This window comes from Drosophila rhopaloa, unplaced genomic scaffold (assembly GCF_018152115.1).
Source record: "Drosophila rhopaloa isolate 14029-0021.01 unplaced genomic scaffold, ASM1815211v1 contig_3, whole genome shotgun sequence".
Lineage (NCBI taxonomy): Eukaryota > Metazoa > Arthropoda > Insecta > Diptera > Drosophilidae > Drosophila > Drosophila rhopaloa.
The window spans coordinates 10,755,143-10,778,136 of record NW_025335123.1 but is presented as its reverse complement, the minus strand read 5'-3'; the positions used below and the strand labels follow the sequence as shown (position 1 = coordinate 10,778,136).

At 42.6% G+C, this 22,994-nt stretch overlaps 8 protein-coding genes across 41 annotated transcripts in view; 6 read left to right on the top strand and 2 right to left on the bottom strand.

Annotated features, from left to right (window-relative positions):
• Positions 1-335: 335 nt before the first annotated feature.
• On the top strand, positions 336-2,294 carry LOC108048868 (zinc finger protein ZPR1). The gene is made up of 2 exons (XM_017129808.2): positions 336-1,128; positions 1,446-2,294. Exons 1-2 carry the CDS (start codon positions 444-446, stop codon positions 2,144-2,146), a joined length of 1,386 nt encoding a protein of 461 aa, XP_016985297.1. The 5' UTR covers positions 336-443; the 3' UTR covers positions 2,147-2,294.
• An 885-nt stretch (positions 2,295-3,179) lies between these two features.
• Positions 3,180-3,668, top strand: LOC108048921. The gene is made up of 2 exons (XM_017129882.1): positions 3,180-3,270; positions 3,332-3,668. Exon 2 carries the CDS (start codon positions 3,341-3,343, stop codon positions 3,572-3,574), a length of 234 nt encoding a protein of 77 aa, XP_016985371.1. The 5' UTR covers positions 3,180-3,270; positions 3,332-3,340; the 3' UTR covers positions 3,575-3,668.
• Positions 3,669-3,977: 309 nt separating this feature from the next.
• LOC108048913 lies at positions 3,978-5,358 on the bottom strand. Its single transcript, XM_017129869.1, has 2 exons — positions 4,865-5,358; positions 3,978-4,410 (listed from the first exon to the last, which is right to left on the bottom strand). The coding sequence occupies exons 1-2, from the start codon at positions 5,274-5,276 to the stop codon at positions 4,274-4,276; spliced, it is 549 nt and encodes a 182-aa protein (XP_016985358.1). The 5' UTR covers positions 5,277-5,358; the 3' UTR covers positions 3,978-4,273.
• An 88-nt stretch (positions 5,359-5,446) lies between these two features.
• LOC108048863 (dolichyl-diphosphooligosaccharide--protein glycosyltransferase 48 kDa subunit) lies at positions 5,447-7,045 on the top strand. The gene is made up of 2 exons (XM_017129795.2): positions 5,447-5,659; positions 5,743-7,045. Exons 1-2 carry the CDS (start codon positions 5,518-5,520, stop codon positions 6,948-6,950), a joined length of 1,350 nt encoding a protein of 449 aa, XP_016985284.1. The 5' UTR covers positions 5,447-5,517; the 3' UTR covers positions 6,951-7,045.
• Positions 7,046-8,133: 1,088 nt separating this feature from the next.
• On the top strand, positions 8,134-9,153 carry LOC108048102 (40S ribosomal protein S19a). Its single transcript, XM_017128585.1, has 3 exons — positions 8,134-8,197; positions 8,485-8,555; positions 8,634-9,153. The coding sequence occupies exons 2-3, from the start codon at positions 8,485-8,487 to the stop codon at positions 9,031-9,033; spliced, it is 471 nt and encodes a 156-aa protein (XP_016984074.1). The 5' UTR covers positions 8,134-8,197; the 3' UTR covers positions 9,034-9,153.
• Positions 9,154-10,834: 1,681 nt separating this feature from the next.
• On the bottom strand, positions 10,835-11,454 carry LOC108048218 (probable small nuclear ribonucleoprotein G). The gene is made up of 3 exons (XM_017128739.1): positions 11,320-11,454; positions 11,111-11,258; positions 10,835-11,039 (listed from the first exon to the last, which is right to left on the bottom strand). The coding sequence occupies exons 1-3, from the start codon at positions 11,349-11,351 to the stop codon at positions 10,989-10,991; spliced, it is 231 nt and encodes a 76-aa protein (XP_016984228.1). The 5' UTR covers positions 11,352-11,454; the 3' UTR covers positions 10,835-10,988.
• Positions 11,455-12,419: 965 nt separating this feature from the next.
• On the top strand, positions 12,420-15,443 carry LOC108048182 (serine protease gd). Of its 2 annotated transcripts, none has more exons than XM_017128706.1 (5): positions 12,420-12,679; positions 12,747-12,897; positions 12,953-13,115; positions 13,191-13,736; positions 14,684-15,443. In XM_017128706.1, exons 1-5 carry the CDS (start codon positions 12,467-12,469, stop codon positions 15,192-15,194), a joined length of 1,584 nt encoding a protein of 527 aa, XP_016984195.1. In that variant the 5' UTR covers positions 12,420-12,466; the 3' UTR covers positions 15,195-15,443. The 2 variants fall into 2 exon arrangements, with proteins under 2 accessions (XP_016984195.1, XP_016984187.1); XM_017128698.1 differs by having other exon boundaries at positions 14,669-15,443.
• A 392-nt stretch (positions 15,444-15,835) lies between these two features.
• LOC108048229 (voltage-dependent calcium channel type A subunit alpha-1) overlaps positions 15,836-22,994 on the top strand; it is a 62,453-nt gene continuing 55,294 nt past the window's right edge. For 20 of the 33 annotated variants that reach the window (XM_017128968.2, XM_017128796.2, XM_017128791.2 and 17 more), the window contains exon 1: positions 16,418-16,433. In XM_017128968.2, the coding sequence (XP_016984457.1) occupies positions 16,432-16,433 (2 nt within the window). In that variant the 5' untranslated portion in view covers positions 16,418-16,431. The other 13 variants (XM_017128811.2, XM_017128803.2, XM_017128781.2 and 10 more) reach the window with 6 other exon arrangements.

Sequence of the window (22,994 nt, the reverse complement as noted above, 5' to 3'; positions counted from 1 at the left end):
TGTTGGAGAACCAACATACATATGTATAAGCTACTTTCCAATGGATTTATTTGGCACAAATTTGTTTCGATATTTTGATTTTTGTTTTATCGAAATGAATTGTGTAATAATAAACTAAAATGGAACAGAAAAACCACTCTCTCTCTCTCTCTCTCTTCAGATTTAAAAGATTGCTATGCATATTTATTTTCAATCGAAACCACTTTAAGAGCTTGAACATTTTTAAATGCTAGTTTTTTAAAGGTCCACGCTTTATCAGAGAAAGTTCGTGAACATATTTCAAAAATACGCGCCAAGAAAGTTGTAAGTATTATTTATCAGCATTAGCTGGTCACACCACTACACACAAAAATAACTTGCACGTTTCGTTTGGGTATTGCTTATGTGCATCTAATTCACAGGTGTAATAGAAGTATTCGCGTGGACAACAGCCGAAACGAACCATGTCAGCCGTGAGCGCCGCCAGCGGCAGCAATGCGCCCAGTCCGCCGGAGATCGAGGATCCGATTGGTCGGCCGGAGCCCATTTTCCGGGAGATCAACGCGGAGCAGACGGACGAGGTGGTCGAAATTGAGTCCGCCTGCATGAGGTGCTACCAGACGGGCATCACCCGGCTGCTGCCCACCAAGATACCCTTCTTCCGGGAGGTGGTCCTCATGTCCTTTAAGTGCGACCACTGCGGCCACATCAACAACGAGATGCAGTCGGCCTCGGAGATCCAGAAGTCCGGCGTTCGCATTGAGCTGCTGGTGCAGTCACCGGCCGATCTCAATCGGCGCGTGGTGCGATCGGACAACTCCAGTGTCAGCATACCGGAGATTGAGCTGGAGATTCCAGTGCAATCGCAGAAGGGCGAGGTGACCACCGTCGAGGGCATCATCGAGCGGACGATAGCCGGCTTGTCGCAGGATCAGGACAAGCGGCGCATCGATCATCCGGAGGCCGCCGGTGCGATAGACGCCTACATTGAGCGACTGCGTAAGCTGAAGGAGCTGCCCACGCCCTTCCGCCTCCTCCTCGAGGACATCTCCGGCAACAGCTTTGTGGAGAATCCCCTGGCCCCTGCCTCTGATCCGCAGCTGAAGACATCGCACTTCACGCGCAGCCAGCAGCAAAACGAGCAATTGGGTGAGGCTCCATTTAAGTCGAGGCTCCTTTACTTATATTTTTCACATAAATGTCCTGATTAGTAGGTAGCAATTTAAAAACAGAGGCTTATTGTCATTTGACGTGGCCATATCATATTTCTTATATTTAAACTTTTATTAGGACCACTAAACACAGGCATTCAAGGCATTATTTAAGGTTTTTGTTTACCATTTAATGAAGGGACCCAAAAAAAACATTGTTTGAGATGTTTATTTTTAAAATATAATTGGGATTTGTATTTAATTGGTTTCCGATTTAACTGATTTTCTATTTAATGCATACATTTTCTATTCAAGGCCTGTACGAGCAGAACCATGAGGAACAGAACTTGCTGAAGCCGATTGCCGAGGACGAGTGGCCCCTCGAGAATCTGCACGGCGAGGTGCTGCAGTTCCCCACCAACTGTTCCAACTGCCAGGCGCCCTGCGAAACGAACATGAAGCTGACGAACATCCCGCACTTCAAGGAGGTGGTGATCATGGCTACCGTCTGCGGTTCCTGTGGCCACAAGACCAACGAGGTGAAGTCCGGCGGCGGCGTGGAGCCGCAGGGTGTTCGCTTCCGGGTGCAGATCGCCAGCAAGGAGGACCTGACGCGCGATGTGCTCAAGTCGGAGACATGCAGCCTGTCCATCCCGGAGCTGGACCTGGAGGTGGGACCGCATGCGCTGTGCGGACGCTTCACCACCGTTGAGGGTCTGCTGGTGGCCATGCGGGACCAGTTGGACGGCACCCTCTTCCACGACTCGGCGGACGAGGCGACCAAGCAACAGATGCAGCGATTCCTCGACACCTTTGACGCCGTAATGAACCTGAAGCGGGTCATTACGCTGGTGCTGGAGGATCCGGCCGGCAATACCTACGTGCAATCGCTGAGCGACGACGACGCGGAGCCGGATGAGAAACTCTCCGTGGAGCGGTTCGATCGCTCCTTCGACGACAACGAGCAGCTGGGCCTGAACGACATGAAGACGGAGGGCTACGAGCAGGATGCGTGATGACTGTGCTGGGGATCCAACTCTGCATTTATCTTCCGCTTAACATATTAAATTCCAAATTAAATCCGTTTATTCTTATTTTTGATCATTGTATACACTTTATGCAAGTTTTTCATAGGCAATAAAATAAAAAAAAATCGAAGTCAAATTTTTTTTTAATAATGAAGGAAATGCATTTGTTTGTTTCAAACCGGTAGCCAAATTTCTAATATACATACTATATATACATACTATGAAGAGAAGCAACAAATAGGGTTTAATAAAATTTAAGAAAAACTATTTTTTTCAAGATTTTTCTATGCATATCTGTAATTGTTTAAATATCTTAGAGCTATCCTAAGACTAACAAATAATAAAATAATAGGAATTCCATACCAAAATTTGTAAAAAGTTGTTTCCAAACAATGAAAACAAATCACATCTAGTCAGAGTTCTATAATAAATAAATGTTTAACTTGCACTTTTTTTGAAATGTTTCCAAAAAAAAAATCAATATTATTTCAACTTAAAATTAATCCAATTAAAATATAAGAATTTTATACCCTTGTAGAGGATATTATAAATTCAGTAAAAGTTTTCAACGCATTGAAGGAGACACTTCCGACTATTTCCGTTTCTACAAAAACTTAACCTATCTCGATTAAAATTTCCTAAAAGTCTTATTTCCATTACAGGTATATACGTTATATAACTATATAACTTCGATTTTTGTTACACCCATTTTAAACAATTTCAAATTACGGTTTTAAGTTTATACAAATTCGGATGACTTATGATACACTAAGTGCCAAGGAAACGAACTTTTTTTGGGAAAATCATTGCTCATTGTTTTTAAACAAATACTTTTTTTGGGAAAATCATTGCACATTGTCTTTAAACAAATACGCATAGAAATATAAAAATAGTCATTTTATAGAATATTAATTTTTTCTAATATGCAAGGGTAAATAAACACGGCTTGCCGAATTTAGCTTTCATTCTTGTTAATTTAAATTAAATAAAATCGGCAGCTTGTCATCAGCAGCGACGATAACTACTATCGATAGCCAGCAGGCTGTTGCCGTGCCATCTCTAGCCAAACAGCTGTCTGTCGTTGTGTAACTAAACTAATCGTTAAATTTTTGGTAAATATGCTTAAACTGCCCCCTTTGAAGTAAAGTTAACCGAGCTATCCCGATCCCCTAGAGCTTCAAGATGTCCTCATCCGCTGCCCGAGGCTCCACGTCCCTACTGAAGCGCGCCTGGAACGAGATTCCAGACATCGTCGGCGGATCCGCCTTGGCCATCGCCGGGCTCGTCATGGCCACCATCGGAGTGGCCAACTACTACGCCAATGACGGGGACAACAGGCGCTACAAGCTGGGCTACGTCGTCTACCGCCACGACGATCCGCGTGCCCAGAAGATCCGCAACGACGAGGATGACTAGAGGATTACCCCCATGAAATACGGGCCGTTTCACTCATCTTTGATTTTTTTGTTTACGCCATAGCTAAGTAAAACAAACCACTAAATGTACAGAAGCCAGTGTGGTTCACCTATGGGGGATCTCCGTGACAGGACATATAGGGCCCTTCTTGTTCAGCTTGATTATTGATTCTCCTACTTTTTCTAAACTATAACAAGAGTCCACAAAGATTTTGCAAAAAGTTCCACAAGTGCATTTGATTTCTTTGAAACTGATATATCTTTGTAACCAAAACAGATGTCTTATTTTTTCTTATATGGCACTTGAGACAGTTATCGTATTTGATTTTTGTTGGTTATGCTATACATAAGTAAAACAAAAATGCCAAGCTTAATATCCACTCGAAGCATATTATACACATCAGTTTATCAGCTTAAACTTCCATAATACCATTTGAATTTCTTCAAAATCCTGTATATTTATAGATAACCAAGCATATCTTAATGTACAATAGGAAATATGGTAAATTTTAAAGGAATCTACTATTTCTGCTTATGCTAGGGCGTAAGACAACAAATCGCTCATTTTAGACAAGACTGTTTTAACAAAAAACAAAAAATGACGCCATTAAAATTTTAAAATTTCCACGTAATTACTATCACAGTCTTGTAGTTAGCGAGCGAGGCAAATAAATATAAAATAGTCAGGTCCGTAAGAGCACTATTGCTCCTTGTGCGAAAACTTGAAGTGGAACTTGCAGGCCTTCTCTGTGTGAAAACTCTCATTGCAGATGCCGCACTTAAATCCGGGTCTGGAATCGCTGCCGTTGGTGATCTCCACGGTTGCAGATGCAACAGCTGGAAAAGATTGAAGGCGTAAGCATTAGAAACTAAAAAGCACAAGAGCTAGTTTTCTAGGAAACCTAAAAGGACTCTTCTGATCTAGACCAAACTGGCTGGTTTATGCAATAATCTTCGAAATCTGTTTCTAGGAAACGATAGGATAAAATGCATTTTTGATTTACAGATAAAAACAACTAATAAGCAAAACTGTGAGAAGTAACACACAGAAAAGAAGAGGGACACAACACTACGAGTGAATAGGGGTTATAAATAAATGTTGGGGTTGAGGATATGGTTTATATTATCCACACACTTATATGATTATTTTTGTTTTAAAAAAAATACAGAAAACAGGGAAAAAGACCAAGGAGATTAGCGAACAAAATCTACATTTTTGCTAGAAGTATATCCCGCTCTTTTGAAAAGCCCCCTTTCAAGCTGTGTTATCCTAGTTGGTCATCTTCCTCACCCACTGCTGGTTCGATTTTGAGGGGCACTGCATCCGCCGTCTCCGTGGGCAGTTGCTCATCCCTGGACTTCACCTCGTGGCACTTAGCCTGGGATTGGGACTTGCTGCGACTGGCCAGACTGCGCTTCCTGCGCTGCTCGAACTTTAGGGCCACGTTGAACTCGCTGTGGGCGCCCAGCCACTGGTGGCTGAACTCATAGGCCATCGACAGCTTCTTGACGCAGATGCGGCAGATCTGCTTGGGGTAGTCGTCTGCTTGTTCCAGAGCCGGCAGGGAGGCGGGCAGACAGGCCGCGAGCATCTCCGCAATGGGCACCATCTTGTCCAGCGCCTGGACACTCTCCTCATAGATCCCCAGTGACTCCAGGCACTCGTTGCCGCACGTCCGGCAGCAGCTCTCGAAGATGTCCATCTTAATTTGCGTGTGATCCAGGGAGTTTCTTCGCTTATTCAAAATTTGAAATAAAAAAATTGTTTTGTTTTAAATAATCTAGAGCTGGAAGTAAAGTCGATTATTAAATCGATTTACCGGTGGTATTTTGCTGCAGTATATTTTGGTATTCTAACACACCCACGCCGCAGTTGGTCACATTGGTGTCAGTCATTTTTTTTGTGTGTTCAAGAAAAGCCGGAAAAGATTAATTACGGGAAAAATGATGTGGAAGGCTCTTTTGGTCGCCCTCCTGGCAATTGCCCACTGCCAAGCGGTCCTCGAAACGGACGCCAGCACCCTGGTTCTGCTGGACAACCTGGCCATCCGCGAGACGCACTCAATTTTCTTCAAGTCGCTGCAGGGTGAGTGAAATGCCGGCTAACCTCTGACGTGGACAAAAAGTTCGGAACCATCAATGGCTAATAACTGGGTTTTCCTCCCGCAGATCGGGGTTTCAAGCTCACCTACAAGCTGGCTGATGACTCCAGCCTGCTGCTGTCCAAGTACGGCGAATATCTGTACAAGAACGTCATCATTTTCGCACCAAGTGTGGAAGAGTTCGGCGGCGATGTGAGCGTGGAGCGTTTGGCTCAGTTCGTGGACGATGGGGGCAATGTCCTGGTGGCGGGCAGCGAGAAATCCGGCGACGCTCTGCGGGAATTCGCCTCAGAGTGCGGCTTCGAGCTGGACGAGGAGAATGCGGCGGTCATAGATCACCTACACTACGATGTCAGCGATGCGGGCGATCACACCACGATCCTCACCTCGGCAAAGAACCTCATCCAGGCGAACCCCATCGTGGGCAAGGCGAACAGGCAGGCGGACGCAGCGCCGCTGCTCTACCGCGGCACCGGACTGATTGCCGACAAGGAGAACCCGCTGGTGCTGAAGCTCCTGACCGCCGAGAGCACGGCCTACAGCTACAATCCCGAGGCCAGTGTCTCGGACTATCCGCATGCCGTCGGCCGCGGCACACTGCTGATCGCCGCCCTGCAGGCGCGCAACAACGCCCGCGTGGTCTTCTCCGGCTCGCTGACCTTCTTCTCCGACGAGAGCTTCACCACAGCGGTGCAGTACGCCCAGAGCGGGGTGTTCCACAAGCTGGCCGGCAATCGCGACGTGGCCGAGTCCATCAGCCAGTGGGTGTTTGGTGAGACGGGCCGCCTGCGCGTGGCATCCGTGCAGCATCACAAGGAGGGCGAGCTGCTGCCCCCGGATCAGGCCTACACCATCACCGAGCCCGTGGTGTACACCATCGGCATCGAGGAGCTGGTGCAGGGCCAGTGGCGCGCCTTCAAGGCCAGCGACATCCAGCTGGAGTTCGTGCGCATCGATCCCTTCGTGCGCACCTACCTGAAGCAGACGAACTCGGGCGCCTACCAGGCCAAGTTCAAGATCCCTGACGTCTACGGCGTGTACCAGTTCAAGGTGGACTACGATCGCGTCGGCTACACGCACCTGTACAGCACCACCCAGGTCTCGGTGCGTCCGCTGGAGCATACGCAGTACGAGCGGTTCATCCCCAGCGCCTTCCCCTACTACACCAGCGCCTTCTCCATGATGATCGGCGTGTTCGTCTTCTCGTTCGTGTTCCTTCACTTCAAGGACGAGCCCGTGGGCAGGGCCGCCAAGGAGGACAAGAAGTCGCAGTAGGCTACTGGTTCGGGTTCATTCACCTCAAATGTAACACTCAAATCACTAAAATAAACTCGTTCTCCGCGTAGAGAACCTAACAATCATTCAAATAATTTAAAGAAAAAAGTTTTTGTGTTTCGACGGTATTTCAATTTAAAATTTTTTTTACATAATTTAAAATTAAAATTTGTATACATAAAAATGTATTGTTTAATTGGAAGAATATTATAAAGAAAGATTTTAATTGTAGCAGCAACATTTTATAATTTTAATTTTAAAAGTTTGTGTTAAAAAAAAGTGGTAAAAGATTATTTTTTCCATTTCTAATGAAGTTGTTGTGGGCAATCAAAAGGAAACAAATTAATATAAGAGTGGGTTGCACGCGTTCAATGGGGTTTCTGTAGTGCTTACTGGGTTTGGTTGATGAAATATATTTAACCTTTGAATTTTTTGAAATTCCCTTATTTTTAATTTTTAGTGCTATGGGACTCCGCAGATAGTGTAGACATACTCCGCAGGTAGTGTGGACATACTCCGCAGTTAGTGTGGACATACTCCGCAGTTAGTGTGGACATACTCCGCATACTTTGCTTCCTAGAGGTGGAAGAAAATCGATGCCCTGCCAAACATCGATTAAAATGGTATTAACAAGTATATTTTTTCCTTCCACCTCTAAGGTTGAGAACATAGATATTTACGAATTTTCGATGTTTTTGGCGGAAAACATCAATGTCTAATCAATGTTTAAAAAAAATGTTATCAAAACATTAGCATTGAGTTTTCTCCCCCTCTAATGGAGTTGTTATTAAATCAATAAAATAAAATAAATGGGTGCTTATTTATTGTACAAAATCTGTACTGGTTGTAGAGTTAAGTAACAAATAAATAGGAATTTGTATGTTTTGAAATATATTTTAATTTTCACTTTATGCAGTGCGTAAGAAATTAAGTGGAAAATTAAGTTGAAACTAACAGAGTGCGTAAGAAATGGAGTGGAAACTAAGAAAGTGCGCAAGAACTTAAGTGGAATCGTTAACAGTGCGCAAGAACTGGAGTGGAATCGTTAACAGTGTTTAAGAACTGGAGTGAGATTTTCGATAATTGTCAGTGATGGAAAAACACCGACTACGCCCCAACAAACATCGATGTCGCCAATATTAAAAAACATCGATGACACCGATGCCGACATCGATGGTCGTCCACCTCTGGAGCGCAGCCAACTTCACGCGCCTTGTTCTTTTTTCCGGTTGACTTTAACGAGAAAGGTTGTGCTCGAATTCTTTTCAAGTGAATACTATTTTTTTTATGTTCCGATTGGCTGAAACTAAATGAAAGCGACCGCGCCAGGCGGCGGCTGACTGAGTGGGCGGGCCAGAGGCCCGGGAAAAGTGATTTTCACGCGGAAAACCCGGACGACACTTTTTGTTGTGCCCGTGTGTGTGTGTGCGAAAGAGAGAGTGTGTGCGTGTGCGAGAGAGTCGCACTGAGTCGAACTGGGAACAACGTGTTTTTGGCAGAGTTCTAATGGATTGTTACCTTGTTTTCCCCGCAGATGCCAGGCGTCACAGTGAAGGATATTGACCAGCACGCGGTTACCAAGGCGGTCGCCGTCTTCCTCAAGAAGTGAGTATGCGACATAGGGCTCTATCTCCAGCCACATAACCTCACAACCGCTTTGTTTATCACCCTACATCGAAAAAGGACTGGCAAGTTGAAGGTGCCCGACCAGATGGACATCGTGAAGACCGCCAAATTCAAGGAGCTGGCACCCTACGATCCCGACTGGTTCTACGTGCGTTGCGCCTCGATCCTGCGCCATCTGTACCACCGCAGTCCCGCCGGCGTGGGCTCGATCACCAAGATCTACGGAGGACGCAAGCGCAACGGTGTCCACCCATCCCATTTCTGCCGCGCCGCCGACGGTGCTGCCCGCAAGGCCCTGCAGGCTTTGGAGCACGCCCGTCTGGTCGAGAAGCACCCGGACGGTGGTCGCAAGCTGAGCTCCATTGGCCAGCGGGATCTGGACCGGATCGCCAACCAGATCGTGGTCAAGCAGCGCGACGCCGCCAAGCAGACCGGGCCCCTTGTTATTTCCAAGTAATCACGAGTCCCTTTCGAAATCTAAAATAACACTTTAGACTTCTACTGTAAGCGCTTTTTGTTTGCACGAGAGAGATGAGAAAATAAAACCAACCAATTCACAAAAGTCTACAAAATACAAGCATTCGGATCTCTGTCTATCTTTCCATGTATTTTAACATATCTGCCTGGAACTATGTATGCAAATATATATGTAGGTAACCCAATCCCTAAAATGGCTGATGTGCCAATATCAAAAAGGCTGACGGATTACATTTCAATTCTATAACTAGCCCAACAGACCGGGCTTCTAGTTTCCAATTAAGTTGAAAACTAACAATTTCGGATATCCAGGCAACACTTAAGATGCGTGCTCTTTCTTATCCAGATTTGCTTTACTGTCTGTCAATACGATAATATTGTCAAAACCAGTTGCCTATTTAAAAGGGCAGTCATAGGAACATATGTATCTATTACATTATATTCCAAAGCTATTTCAGATTCATTCTTTAAGTTTAAATGAAAATTCATATAGAGACAAGTTCTGGCTGAACAAACAATCTGGGATTGCATGAGCGCTGGTGTATGGACACAGAACCGACAGCTGGGCCTTAAACTTGCTTTAAACCATCCAATGGAATGGTAAGTAAAGCGCTAATTCGCCGTACTGAAGAAGCACCTGTCTATAGTTCTTGGTGTGGAGATAGTGCTCTGAGGAAAAGAGAACGAGAACTGCTCGTTCTTTTTTTTGGTGGCTTTTTATACCCTTGTAGAGGGTAACTGACTGCAAATTAGTCAAAAGTTTACAACGCAAGGGAGGACACTTTTCCGACTGTATAAGGAGTTTATATTCTTGATCACCATCACCAGACGAGTCGATCTAGTCTATCTGATTTAAAGCTATTTGGATGAATCTTTGCCAAAAGTCTTCTTGCTGTTGCAGGTAGTTAATAAGTCGGACTATAGAGAATTAGTTTAGACCAAGCTGTAATTTAGTCGAGAAGGCTTTCAAAGGAGAGTTGAACGTAAGGAAATTCTAGAAAGGATGTTTATTAAGTCTTGTTTCCTTTGCGTGGAGATCAGCATTGCCCGGTGAAATGGGACGTAGAAAATATAAATTATCTTTTTGGACAGATACATATCTAAAACCAAAGGTATTGACTACCTCAAATAAATTACATTATTAATTATCCGCTTCGAAACTGTTACAAAACAAGCAGCTATTACAAAAACTAAATATTCTACTCTCTTAAAAACAGTGAAGCTAGGTCGCTTTTCCGATCTATTTTATGATCGTTTATATGGCAGCTATATCATTTAGTCGTCCGAATTTTATAACAGGAAGTCCGTAATTCTAAAATCGTTAAAAATTACCATATCTCAAAGTATATGGATATATGTTTAGCAATAAGAAAGTTTGATTTGTTTCTATGGGAGCTATATGGTATAGTAAGGCGAGGCGACTTTTTTAGATCGACTAGCCAGGTGATGCTGATCAAGAATATATATGTTCTATGTAAGTTGCGACCCGTGTCCGTGATTTGCAAACTTTGGACTGAAATTAGAATACCCTCTACAATGGTATAACAAAGGTTTGCTAATTCTAAATAATGTTTATGGCAGCCATATCATTAATTGTTTCTATCCCGGTCGCTTCGACTTACAACTTTTTACCAGATAGCTTTAATATTGATTAATGAAAGAGAAATGAAAATTATGGTTGGATAATGACAATTTCTTTTTACATATTAAGTACGTTTCCACCAGTTTCCATTTACAAACAGCTGACAAAAGCAGGAAAGAGATGATTAAAAGGTCCTTGGTTTTACTAGGAAATTTAATTTATTTATGAATTTGTCTGTTTTTTCTGACGGTTTACAGCGCATGAATGTTCCAGAGCCTTAAGACTAGACACTACGGCTAACGATTAGGGTGCTTGAGGGGATCGGAGGCGGGATCCAAAATCCGAGGCGGGTGCTAAACCCTGTCCAGAGCCTCCACCATGACGATGCTGTTGCCGCGGATCACCTGGTAGGGTCAGGAAAACGCGTGTATTTAATAATGCCAATTTTGGGCGCCAATAAGGACTCCCGTCTTACCACCATTCCGACGTTGTTCTTCGTGTTGTCCTTGCACTCCTCCACCGTGTCGTCCAGGACCACATTCATGAAGGGATCGAAGCCTCGCAAAATGCCGGTCACGGCGCGTCCTCCGTTCAGTTTCAGCATCATCCGCTTGTCCATGTATCTGAAATTGAATCGTGATGTATACACTCCATTGTACTCCATTGGCGGCCTGTTCCACTCACTTTTTCAGCTCTGGAGGATGGGCTTTCGACATGTTGTTGATTTAATTTGCTAAAAACGCGAAAACCAAGTAAAAATGCGGCGTGCTATTATCGATGGGTTTCCAGTTATCGCAACATTCCCATCTGGTCACACTACTCTGGCGTGATATGGGTATTCCTGGATGTTCTATGTTTTACAACACTTTTTATTGACTACACTAAGGCTTACAAAATTGCGCCAAAAAGAAAACCTTACATACAATAATGTAATTTAATGTAATAGTTAAAAACCAGAGTTTATATATCATTTACATTACAAAGCCAAGTCAAATTCTTGTTGAATTTTCTTGGGGATGGTGCAGAGTGGTCCTCCAATTAAACATTCGATTTTCAAATATACTGCATCTAATTATTGAATAAATATTTTTTTTAAAATGGGGTGTAACTTGGGATGGCGAATTGTTTGTATGGAAGAAAATTAGTTGGTTCATGCCACGACTAACGAACTGGTTCAAGTAATGGAGAGGGCGGCATTTTTATATCCCTCTCAACTCCACCCACCGTTATACGATTTTGAAATATTCCATAAACATTTATTAAGAAACTTATCACACCTTTATATCCGAGGTATTTTGAAACCACTTTTGAGTATGACTCTATCTAACTACTTTTTTTAAAGACCTTTTTTGTATGATTTGATTCAGAGGTGGCCCACTGCAATTTTCTCAAAAACAGTGGAAGTTTTTTTTATAAAATATGGTTCTAATGTCTTTGAATATAGTCCTTTAGTCCTGACTTAGCGTGCAATTTGGAACACGCTGTGTAAGGTGAGATACTCCCTAAGATGTGGGGAGTTGATTTTTTAAAAGCATATTTGAAATACTTCCAAGCCTCGAGTATGCTTAAAACCTATTTCTGTCGTTAGTTCTTTATTTTCCCAAATAATCTGCACTTCAATTGTTTATATTACCTGCCTTAATAGCGAGAAAATGTAAAACTAAAAACAGCCTCTGTGTTCCGCTAATTTGGCGCACTTTAATCAAGGACTTTTGGACTACAATGGCAGACTGTTATCGAATATCATAGAGTTATCCCCAGATCCGGCAACGCTTGCAGTGCCCAGTCTTTTCAAGCTTTGATCGTGGTATTGTTTACGTTTTTGGAAACAATGAGGTTGCACCTTGCGGCGATCCTGATCATCTGCATCGAGCACGTGTCCAAGGCGGTCGCCCAAGGGATGCCGATCAGTCCCTGCCCCAAGATCTTCCAGTACCGCTTCGACGGAACCGAGTGGTTCGGCCTAATGGCCATACGCAGTCCGGATGTCCACCAGCCGCTCCACATACGGGTCACGCTCTCGATGCGGGGCAAACCCACTACGGTAGGTAGCCGGCAGCCGGACTCCTGCAACCTAGCCCGACTAACTAGCCCTCCCTTCGCCTTCGCAGAACTACCTGGGCGAAATCGAGCTGCTCACCCGCGGAAAGTTTAGCCACAACGCACAGGTCCTCTACAGGATCCGATTCCCCAAGCACCACTTCCCACCCAAGCTGCTGCTCATGTCGGCCAACAACCATGTGATCTGCTTCGGATCCGGCGGTGCGTATTACGGCCATTTGGGAGAAATTTTAACACGATTTGTTTGCCCACACAGAGCAAAGCATCTTCATGACCCAAATCCAGCTGGAGCACATCAGGAAATTGGCTTTTATTCCGGATAAGAAGAGCTCCCTTCTACTGGATCCCGAGGAGGCAGAAAAAACGATTGCCGACTTTGCCGCCAAGCCGCCAGATTCGCCGCACATCCAGTTCAAGAAGTATGCATCCGGATTTTGGTCGGTTGAAACGCACGATCGTAACATTCATTCGTTACTTACTGCCCGATTTTGTAGAAAACCTTTTGGCCAGCCGCCCAAAGAGACCTGCGGACGCATCGACAGAGACCTCGACTTTCGGTTATCCCAAAGAAAGGACACTGTGCCAAGCGAAATCAGCCCAAAGAGCTCCGATGCCATCGCATCGCCAGTGTTTGTTGACGACGACGATGAAGACTTCGAGCACTTCGGGGATGAAGCGGAAGACGATGAGGGGGACACGCTGGATGTCAATGACAGCCTGCCTTCGATCACCAGGGGATCGTGGCCCTGGCTGGCGGCCATCTATGTGAACAACCTGACCTCCTTGGACTTTCAGTGCGGCGGGACGCTCGTCTCGGGACGCGTGGTCATCAGCTCCGCGCACTGCTTTAAGTTGTTCAGCAAGCGCTACACGTCCAACGAGGTGCTCGTCTTCCTGGGCAGGCATAATCTCAAAAACTGGAACGAGGAGGGATCTCTGGCGGCCCCAGTGGATGGCATTTACATCCATCCCGACTTTAACAGCCAGCTAAGCAGCTACGATGCCGACATTGCTGTGATAATGCTGAAGGACGAAGTTCGGTGAGTTTTTGCTAATTGGATTAGCACGGGTTTATACCCCGGTATAAATACGTCATTCGACAGCCAGAATCTTATTGTTTAATAGAGATAAAGAGAACATAAGAAAGTGTTATATTTGATTGCTACTAAAATATAACCCCTTCTTACATTTGGGTATTTATTTTATAAATATCTGTTGACTACATCATAAGTATAGCTCTTATAAGAAAGATTCGAAAATTAATAGAATAATCGACAAACCTTTTAATGATTTTAAAAATATAATATATAAAAAACACTTTCAACAGACTAAATCATAAAGCTGCAATAGGAACGATAAAAAAAAAACACTTTCAATTTTATAATAGTCAATAGAATAATCATATATCTGCAATAGGTATGATTAGAAAAAAAATTCGAAAATAGGCATAAAAATCGATATGAATAATAAACTTTTTTGTAGCTGCAAGGGTATATAACCTTTGCTTCCTTTCATGTTTCAAAGATGAAAAAGATTCCCCCTTAAAGCCTGATACCTTAATCAAGCAGCCAACGGAACAAAATCCTTTATACAGAAATAGAACATGCAAATTTTAATAAGCAAAACTTTGCATATCAATTTCCTTTCTTGTTGTAATGCTGAAAAGGGTTCCCCCTTTAAGCGAAAGCTCCTACAGCACCTACACAAAAATAGGAAAAGAACATTTTAATGAGCGAAATTTGGTATATCAATTTTCATTTCTTAGGTTAGTTAATGAACGTCAGGTGAACGTCAGGATGAAGGGGCAAATGCATCTTTAATATTGGATGAAAAGTTACAAGTTAAATGGAAGCCACATTTTTGTAGCCCAAATCAAGCGCCTAATTTTCCACCAATCTCTGCTCCCATATGTTATGAGCATAGGCATAGTCTAGGTTCCTCTCTGACCATTATAATCAATAATTGTATGCAGTATTCTTCCATGCAGATTCAACACCTTTATTCGCCCCGCCTGCCTGTGGTCTGGGTCCAGCAAGGCGGAGTACATTGTGGGCGAGCACGGCATCGTCATCGGCTGGAGTTTTGACAGATCGAACAGGACGCAGGATCAGAAGCTGTCGGCGTCCATGGGCAAGAAGGCGGCCGATACCAGTGCCCCCAAGGTGGTAAAGGCGCCCGTTGTCGGCAACACGGAGTGCTTCCGGGCCAACCCCAACTTCCGCAGCCTCTCCTCCAACCGCACCTTTTGCGCTGGCATCCAGACGGAGGAACGGGAGCCGCACCAGAGCGGTGCTAGCCCCTACACTGGCATCTCGGGGGCCGGGTTGTTCATCCGCAAGAACAATCGCTGGATGCTGCGCGGCACAGTGTCGGCGACCCTGCCCGCCGTGGAGTCACCGGATCCGGGATCAGGCCATGGCCACTGTTGTGGCAACCAGTACATCATATATGCTGACGTGGCCAAATTTCTTGATTGGATCACGGCCTTCATTATTTAAATCATGCCCAAAAGTAGATGGGATAACTAAATATCTAAATAAGCGCTGTGATAGCCCCATGGGCATAGCGATGGGAGGAAATCTGTGAACTGTGAGGCACCTTCCAAGTACAACTCCGAGTACTTAGCCGATTTGGGGTTTTCTTAGTTTCTCTAATGAAAATTGTGATTGCGGCATAAGATAGTAGAGCAATACATATAAATAAATTATAGCACGGGAAAGCCGAAACAATTAACAAGGTTTTGCAGAAAGGGTATGTGGGTACTTTCTTGATAAGCATTGATAGTCGTGTCTATATATTTATTAATGTAACCCTTTAAACGAACGAACATTTTTGTTCTATTATTTTGTCTAATATTTTGTATTAATTGTTGTGAAAAACTACGTAGAAACGGACAGACGGACATGGTTAGATCGACTCGGCTGGTGATCCTGATATAATCCATCACTGCATTGCAAACATCTGACTGAAATTATAAGGAGTACACAAATGTAAGTAAGCTATAAGGTAGTTAAATTTAATATGATTTTGTTATCAGTGTATGAGCTCTCGTAGACAAAGGAAGCTGCCAATGTGGGATGTGGGCGGTCTACCGGTGCGAGTGGATTTCACCGTGGCCACCTGGCCTCTAATTACGAACGGTGGCCTGCACTGCGCATATGCTGACTACTATCAAGCACGTCATCAGCCGCAATCGTCGTCATCGCTATCTGTGCGCTTATCTATGCTGCCTGCCGGGGCATCGACGACAGCAGTTCCCATCGACTATTAGTCTCGTCCGGACTGTGGCAGCTGGTGCATCTCAACCGGGGCTCTGGGCCCGTGGTCTCCCTACATTTGCATTCGCAATCGCAATCGCATTCGCTTTGTTTGGCCAGGCGTCGAAGATCTGCAGTCCTCCGTGTGTCCTTCTCCAGTAACCCATTCCATTGTGCCTGGCTGGTGGTCAATATTGTACAGAAATGGCTATATCCGCAGCCCATTTCACACATTACAAAGTCCGATTAACCGAATCCCAGAATGCTGGGCGGAGTTGGAGCTCGTCGCAGAAGGGGCTCATCACCTATGGCGCGCTTGACCATTAGCAACATCAACAGCCTGGATGACAACATAGCCATCATCGGCGATGGCGTCATCCGGCGGAGCACGCAACTCGGTTCGCAGGGGTCCAACAAAAGGCTCCGGCCGCCGGAAAGCTTTGCTCTAGTCCAGATACGACCAAACCTGGGCGACATAATGTAAGTAGATCCATAAACCTAATCATAAACCATTCTATGATAGTATTTTAGTCGGACCACTGTGAAAGACATGGAGGGTAGACTTCTATACCTTGTAGTTTATTTAATACTAGCATTTTATTTCCTTTTCATTAGATTCGATTTTACCAAATTGAAAAGTTTTTCTAAAATAAAATAAAACGAAAATATCTCGATTTGTTTGCAATGATGTTGCTATACAGCGAAGTCATACAAATTTGTCGTTTTATCATTTTTTGACTAAGGCTTTAATTGCTTATTCGGATTGACAAGTGTATTATTGCCATGGAGTTGGTTTTTGTTAAATAATATCATGAACCATGAAAATCCGGGAGTCGTATAAATATTTTTTTTAGTTTGTTAACTTATACTCTTGCAGAGTAAAAAGCTTGAAACGCAGTGATGGAGATATTTCCTATCTAAGAAGTATTTATATTCTTGATCGGCATCACCAGGAGAGTCGATCTAGCCCTGTTCGTCTGTCCGTTTTAAAGCTATCTGCATAAAACTTTCCCAAAAGTCTTTTCTATTTCTAAGTCGAAATCAGACGACTATATAATATAGCCAGAGCAACAATCGAAAAATATATTATTTTTAGAATATATGTTAGAAGAGTATATGAACTTTCGTTTCGGGAGGGTTGGCCTTCAAGCCATTTCCTTTTCCATTTCATGAAGTTTTAGCCCTTAAAATTGTGAGTTTCCTGCTGGTGTTATACCCGAATGTTCTCCGTGCTTCCCGGGAATTGCGTATATTGGAGAAGATCTATCAATACTTTAATTCCGTTCAGGGGTTATCAGTTCTTTAAAGGTAAACCAAATTGTTTGCGGCTCATTATTGAAAACAAATTTGAACGCAAACGACCAGTTGGGTCAGGGGCTTATAAAAATATCGATATCGAATAACTGAACAGGGGGTGGAAAAGCAAGCGGAGCCTAAAGCTTCAATCGCGGATGTAGCGTCCTGCGGGACGCGCGTGCGTCGTGGCCGGCCAGTGTGGCCACCCCGCGGAATCACAAGTTAAGCTTGGGATGGAGCTTTCGAGCGGACGCAGAGCGCAGGGCTGGTGTGCGTGTGTGTGTGGGCCCTGGCGCTGTGGTAGTATGTGATACAAAGTCGCCGAGTTGAAGTCTTGCGTTTGTTGAGTTTTTCGTCCAACTGGTGAGACAAAGTCGGTGGCAGCTCCCGTCCAAGCGGTTTTTGTTTTTTATTTATAACGGTTCGCCATTTATCAGCAAATATGAGGCAGCCAGGAAACGGAAAAGCAAGGCCCAATGCTGTTGTTAACAATTGAAGTGCAATACATTAGTGCTCGTGCTGTGAAAATTCTACAATTCGAAAGTTGTGTGCGCTGGCATCCGAATTCGGGTCGAGTGGTGAAAATAAAACGACAAACATCCAACCAAGAAAAAGAATTGTCTGCGAACGCAACGACAAAACGGGCAAAAGGGGCGACAATGGCGACGAGAACAGAGGAAAAGGCCAAGTGAAAAGCGTTATTCGGTTACTCGGTTATTCGGTTTTTCGGGCGTACTGAAGCCAAAAAACGACCTCTGGCTGCGTTTCTTCAGGCCCATCTGCGGCCAGATCAATTTTTTAGGTCTTCTGGCACCCCCCTCCCCCCAGTGTCTTCCCAGTGACTAACGGGATATCCAAGTTTCAGTTTTGGGCCCGATCCCAATTACCGTCACAGAACCAAACACCAGTAACTAAACCTATCCCCAATAACCAGTTGTAAGTGTTGAGTTGCCGTTAGCTTAAAGTTAACGCACCACACACAAACCCTCGAGTACATACGTATCTATATGTACATATACATACATACGTACATACGCGTTGGGATTGGGATTGGGTCAGCGGGTCGGTAGCACAACGGGCGGAATGTTGCGTCGGTGGTGCTGTATATTGCGGTGGATGGGAATGGGAATAGGAACGGGATTGGGATTGCGATTGGGATGGCAGTGATGTGGAGCGCCAGTGGATTTCAGTTTTGGGTTTCAGCCGGAGCTATCGGTGTATCGTTTATTTTGTGACGTGTACACGCATAGCGAGGTGAATGAATTCTTGCGACGCAGCAGCACTATGAATTTCATGCCACATGCTTTCATATTCAACATTATTTAAAAATAGATATTAGCACGCGAACTGTATTCTCAGGCCCACAAATATTTACCATTCGTCTTTTCCCCACGAAAGCGAACCGGATACCAATTCGAATGCTATTCTCTTCTCCACGGAAGTGAAAATTTGTTTGTCCCTGAAGAATGCGGGCATATGAACAAACATTCTTGTGTGCGCTGCGTAACTAACGGCATATTAATGTATGTATTGGCCCCAGAGCAACGAGACATTAGGCATTCCTTTAAGCCGTCACACGCTCACATTTAAAACGGCAGTGAACCAATTAAGTTTGGTGTATCCGAAAATGTAACATTTTTGCCCAGAAATAGGTCCAAAGCAGAAAAGTGGAGCAGGGCAGGCCCCACAAATAATTCATTTAACGCGAGGGAAGCGGGGGAGTGGCAAGTGTGTCATTGTTGCTGTTTATTTTTGGCAATTACAGGATTGTTGGTCTTACTGTTGTCCAATAGTAGCCACAATACATACAGATATATAGCTTCTGTCCATTCCCATTCCCAATTCCATTCCCATTCTCGTTCCACAAAACATCGTCAACATAAAAAAGGCAGACAACTGTGCCTGGTGACGTCACTAGAAAAAATAAATAGGGAGAGCGAAAGAGAGATTTATGGCAATTCGTAGCAAGAAAAGATATTTGCAAAAACAAAACCAGCGGCATGTTCTTTCGTTTTAATTAATGCAAAAGGAATAGCTAAATGTAACCAGATTTACTGGGCCCGAAAAAGTAGGCAAGAGATTTGTGGCTGGATGTTATCGTTATCGATATGACCCAGTAATTGCTGAAATCAGTGAGAGGGCTTCCGCCGGTACGGTTGTGTGTGAGTGTATTAGACAGAGCGAGAGTTGGAATTCGCAAATGCCAGTTCCTGTTATCAGATGGAAATCAGTAAAACAAACTAATCACTGAATAACATGTAAACATATTCGTAAATTACGTTCAGTTCCCCCTTAACATGAAAAAACCATTTGCTTTTTCAAGAAAAGCAGAAAAGGTAAACAAGATTTCGAATGGGAACGAGAATCGCTGCATATCGTTCCTTCCAGTGATGTCGGAACTGAGAATCTCACTGTTTCGCAACTCACCACAGTCCCCATTCTCTGTGTATGTGAGTGTGTGTGTGTATTGAGCTTTTTCGGTGGCTTATTCATATATGTATGTGCCAGTCTCATTCTCAGCCTCTGGCTTTCATCCCCTAACTTTTTCATTCATGGCGTGTTCCAGTAATGGAATTTTATACAAAAAAAAAAACCGAAAAATACATCAATCCCATATCCCATAGCCATATCTATTCCCGGCCAGTACATACATATGTACATATGTATGCTCGCATTTCTATGGGTCGCAGAAAATAAAAACACTAGCCATGCACTTTGTATGCACCCCCATCCAATCATATGTACACACATATATGAATGTTCGTGCGCGAGTGTGTGAGCATGTTTTCAATAGGTCATGAACTGAATTGACCCGGGCGCATCATAATTATCGGCTGGCAAAATAAGTGTCACAACGCAACACCGAAAGCACCGCAAGCAATTGAAACTACGGCCCAAAACAGATTACGGAATCTGCCAAATTTACCATATATATGTTCATATGTATGTATGTACATATCTATGTACACCTCATTTGTGCCAAACCGTTAAAAGTACGCCGTGCATTAATAATGACCATTTACAATCAAGTGTCGGGCAACCAAATCAAATCAAGTGTGGTGTCGGCGAGGAATAAAGAAATTACTCCCAATTTAAAGAGCCATCTAATTGAGTTCGTTTCCCACCAGTTTACGTGCAATAATAACACGGTTATGCTGAGAAGCTGAAGGATAATAAAAGACTACAGTCAAAGCAATTCTGTTCAAGGAGCGAAAAATAAGTCAAAAAATTCAAAAGTACGAGTCAACCACTTCCACCCACCCCAACAGTAAAAAAAAGCCAAGAAAGAGCGATCAAAACAAGCGGAGGGATACAGCGGGGACGAGGGAAAGGGAAGAATCGGATCCGGAATCCTCCAGTCATCCACAATCATCACCAGCAACAGCTAATCGGACTCGCGAGCTAAATGTCCAGTTGCCGCTATCGTGCCATACGGACGGCGTGTCACTCCCGACAAATGCGTATTGTGGTTGACCTTGTTTAATATAATTATGGCCGAGCGGTCGTTACAAAAGTATCAGAAATTGGATACAGTGACGGTATGTACCTTCATGTCATTCTAAATAGTTTCATCTCTCGATTTATAAGCCATTTCTGATAGTTATCATATACCTGATTGAACTAAGAGGTATATAATTTGCATGTTTTGTTCTTGGTCTGGAACAAAATATTGGACTGCCTTTAATGGAACTTATAACATTATATTCAATATTAAATGATAAAATCACCTGAATTAACAAACCAAAATGAAAATTAATATATGTAGAAATTGTTGCTCATTTAAATTTTCTCTTGCCATTTTTGTATACAGGATTTCGTTTCGCTGGCTGTTTGATTTAAGCATCAAGCTTAAAGGGGGAATCCTTTTTAGATTTATAACAAAAAAGAAAGCAATCTAAAACTTAACTGAACGAAAACATAAGAAGTGAAAACTATAATAATAATAATTTCTGTGATCATTTAGCACCGAGAAATAAAATAAAAACTTAACTTTTGCAAATTCTGTCTTGAAAAATGCTGATATGAGGTATTCACAGTTTGTTTTTTATTACCATTCCTGAGCATATTTTAATTATTTAATTATTAGTATATATATTCCTCATCGACATCACTAACGGTGTCGATATATGTAGTTTTTTCCGACCGTTTGTTGTTCCGAAATTTTCTGAACAGTAGCTTAAGTTTTATAAAAATCGAATGATCATATCCTGTGATCACTGTTCGAACGACTAAATTTGTTCAAATAATGTTCCTAAAAGGGCATGCTTTTGGAATTTCTGAGAAGATATTTGTAAATTTAATCAATATTCAAACCATTTATTTTTGCTGTGGGTAGACATTACTAGAATCAGCTTATTCAATGCTAATTCTCTAGTTATTTCGACGTTTATATGCACGGGCTTGGAAATGCTTATAAAAAGGCACATAAACACAGCTTAAGTTTTCAAGACTTTATTTAATACCAAAATTTGATTTTAAAAGCACTTTTATAAGATTACCTAGGCGGCGTGATTGTCACTACTTTAAGTTTAACAACAACCCAAGTAAAATGTTTTATTTAAAGGATTGGAAATGTCAAATGTCGTATGGTTTCAAATCCCACTAATGGTTTAAAAGTTAAAATTTAAAAATGGTTTTAAAAAAGTATTAAAAAGGGTAATTTCCTATATTGGCCCATAATCGAGCTTGAAATGTGATGTGATGTGATGTAGTGAGAGAACTTATCATTTATTGTTTGAATTACTCAAAAAACTGTACTTAAACAACATTCACAATAATCCAATAAAATATTTTTATTTCCGATTTGTGAGAACTTGCTTTAATTGTAAACCATTCTTATCCATAAACGGGATTTCCAATGCCCAGGATAAACGAGCCACTTATATCTTTAAACTATCTTTGTAATTATAATTACTTGTCCTAGTGCTTTAAATATAATTACGTATAATAACACAGTCTTATAAGTTTTATTTTGAAGTGTATTTCGTAACTTGACACCTATTTAAATGCGTTCCGTTTGTTAAAGCTACTAAAGTGGAATTGCAGAAACTGTTCATCTTAAATCTAGGACAGTTTATATTAGAAGTTGTGTACGATTCCTTTAATAAATAAATTCTTTAATCAATAGACTACCAACTTCACATGCCAATTTTATCCTGAAAGAATGCTAGACATTTTTGTTTTTGCATAAATTTGATATACTTAAAAGTTGATAAATCCTTAACCAACTAATATGTAATCATTTTACTAATTTGTTACTTTGTGGTGTATTGAAATGAATTGAATGCTATTTCTTGAAGTTAACTTTCTGGCCCTCAGTGCACCGCTCAAATTGATTAAACTCAGTGCCGCCTTAAACGGCATCCTTTTAGCCACCACTGCTTTCCTGCTAGCACACATTTGAAACAAATAGGCGAAACGTTTTTTCTAATCACACAAATTAATTAATTACTATAAAACCCTCAAGAAGTTTATGAAATGGAATCAACTGGGCACAAGTTTTTTTTCTACAAAATACAAATTTTCCGAAGCAATGCAAGTTTATTTACAGTTCAACTTGTTCCATGATATTGATATAACGACTGTAAAAATGAAAATTACCTAAATTTTAGGAAAAGTGTAAAATTTAGATATTTTTTTATAGAACACAGTGTTTTTTTCTAAACCTTTTTGCATATTATTTTTTCAATTTGCTCTCGTAGTTGCAAAACTATTAAAAATTAAACAAGAAGTCGAGTGCCTCGA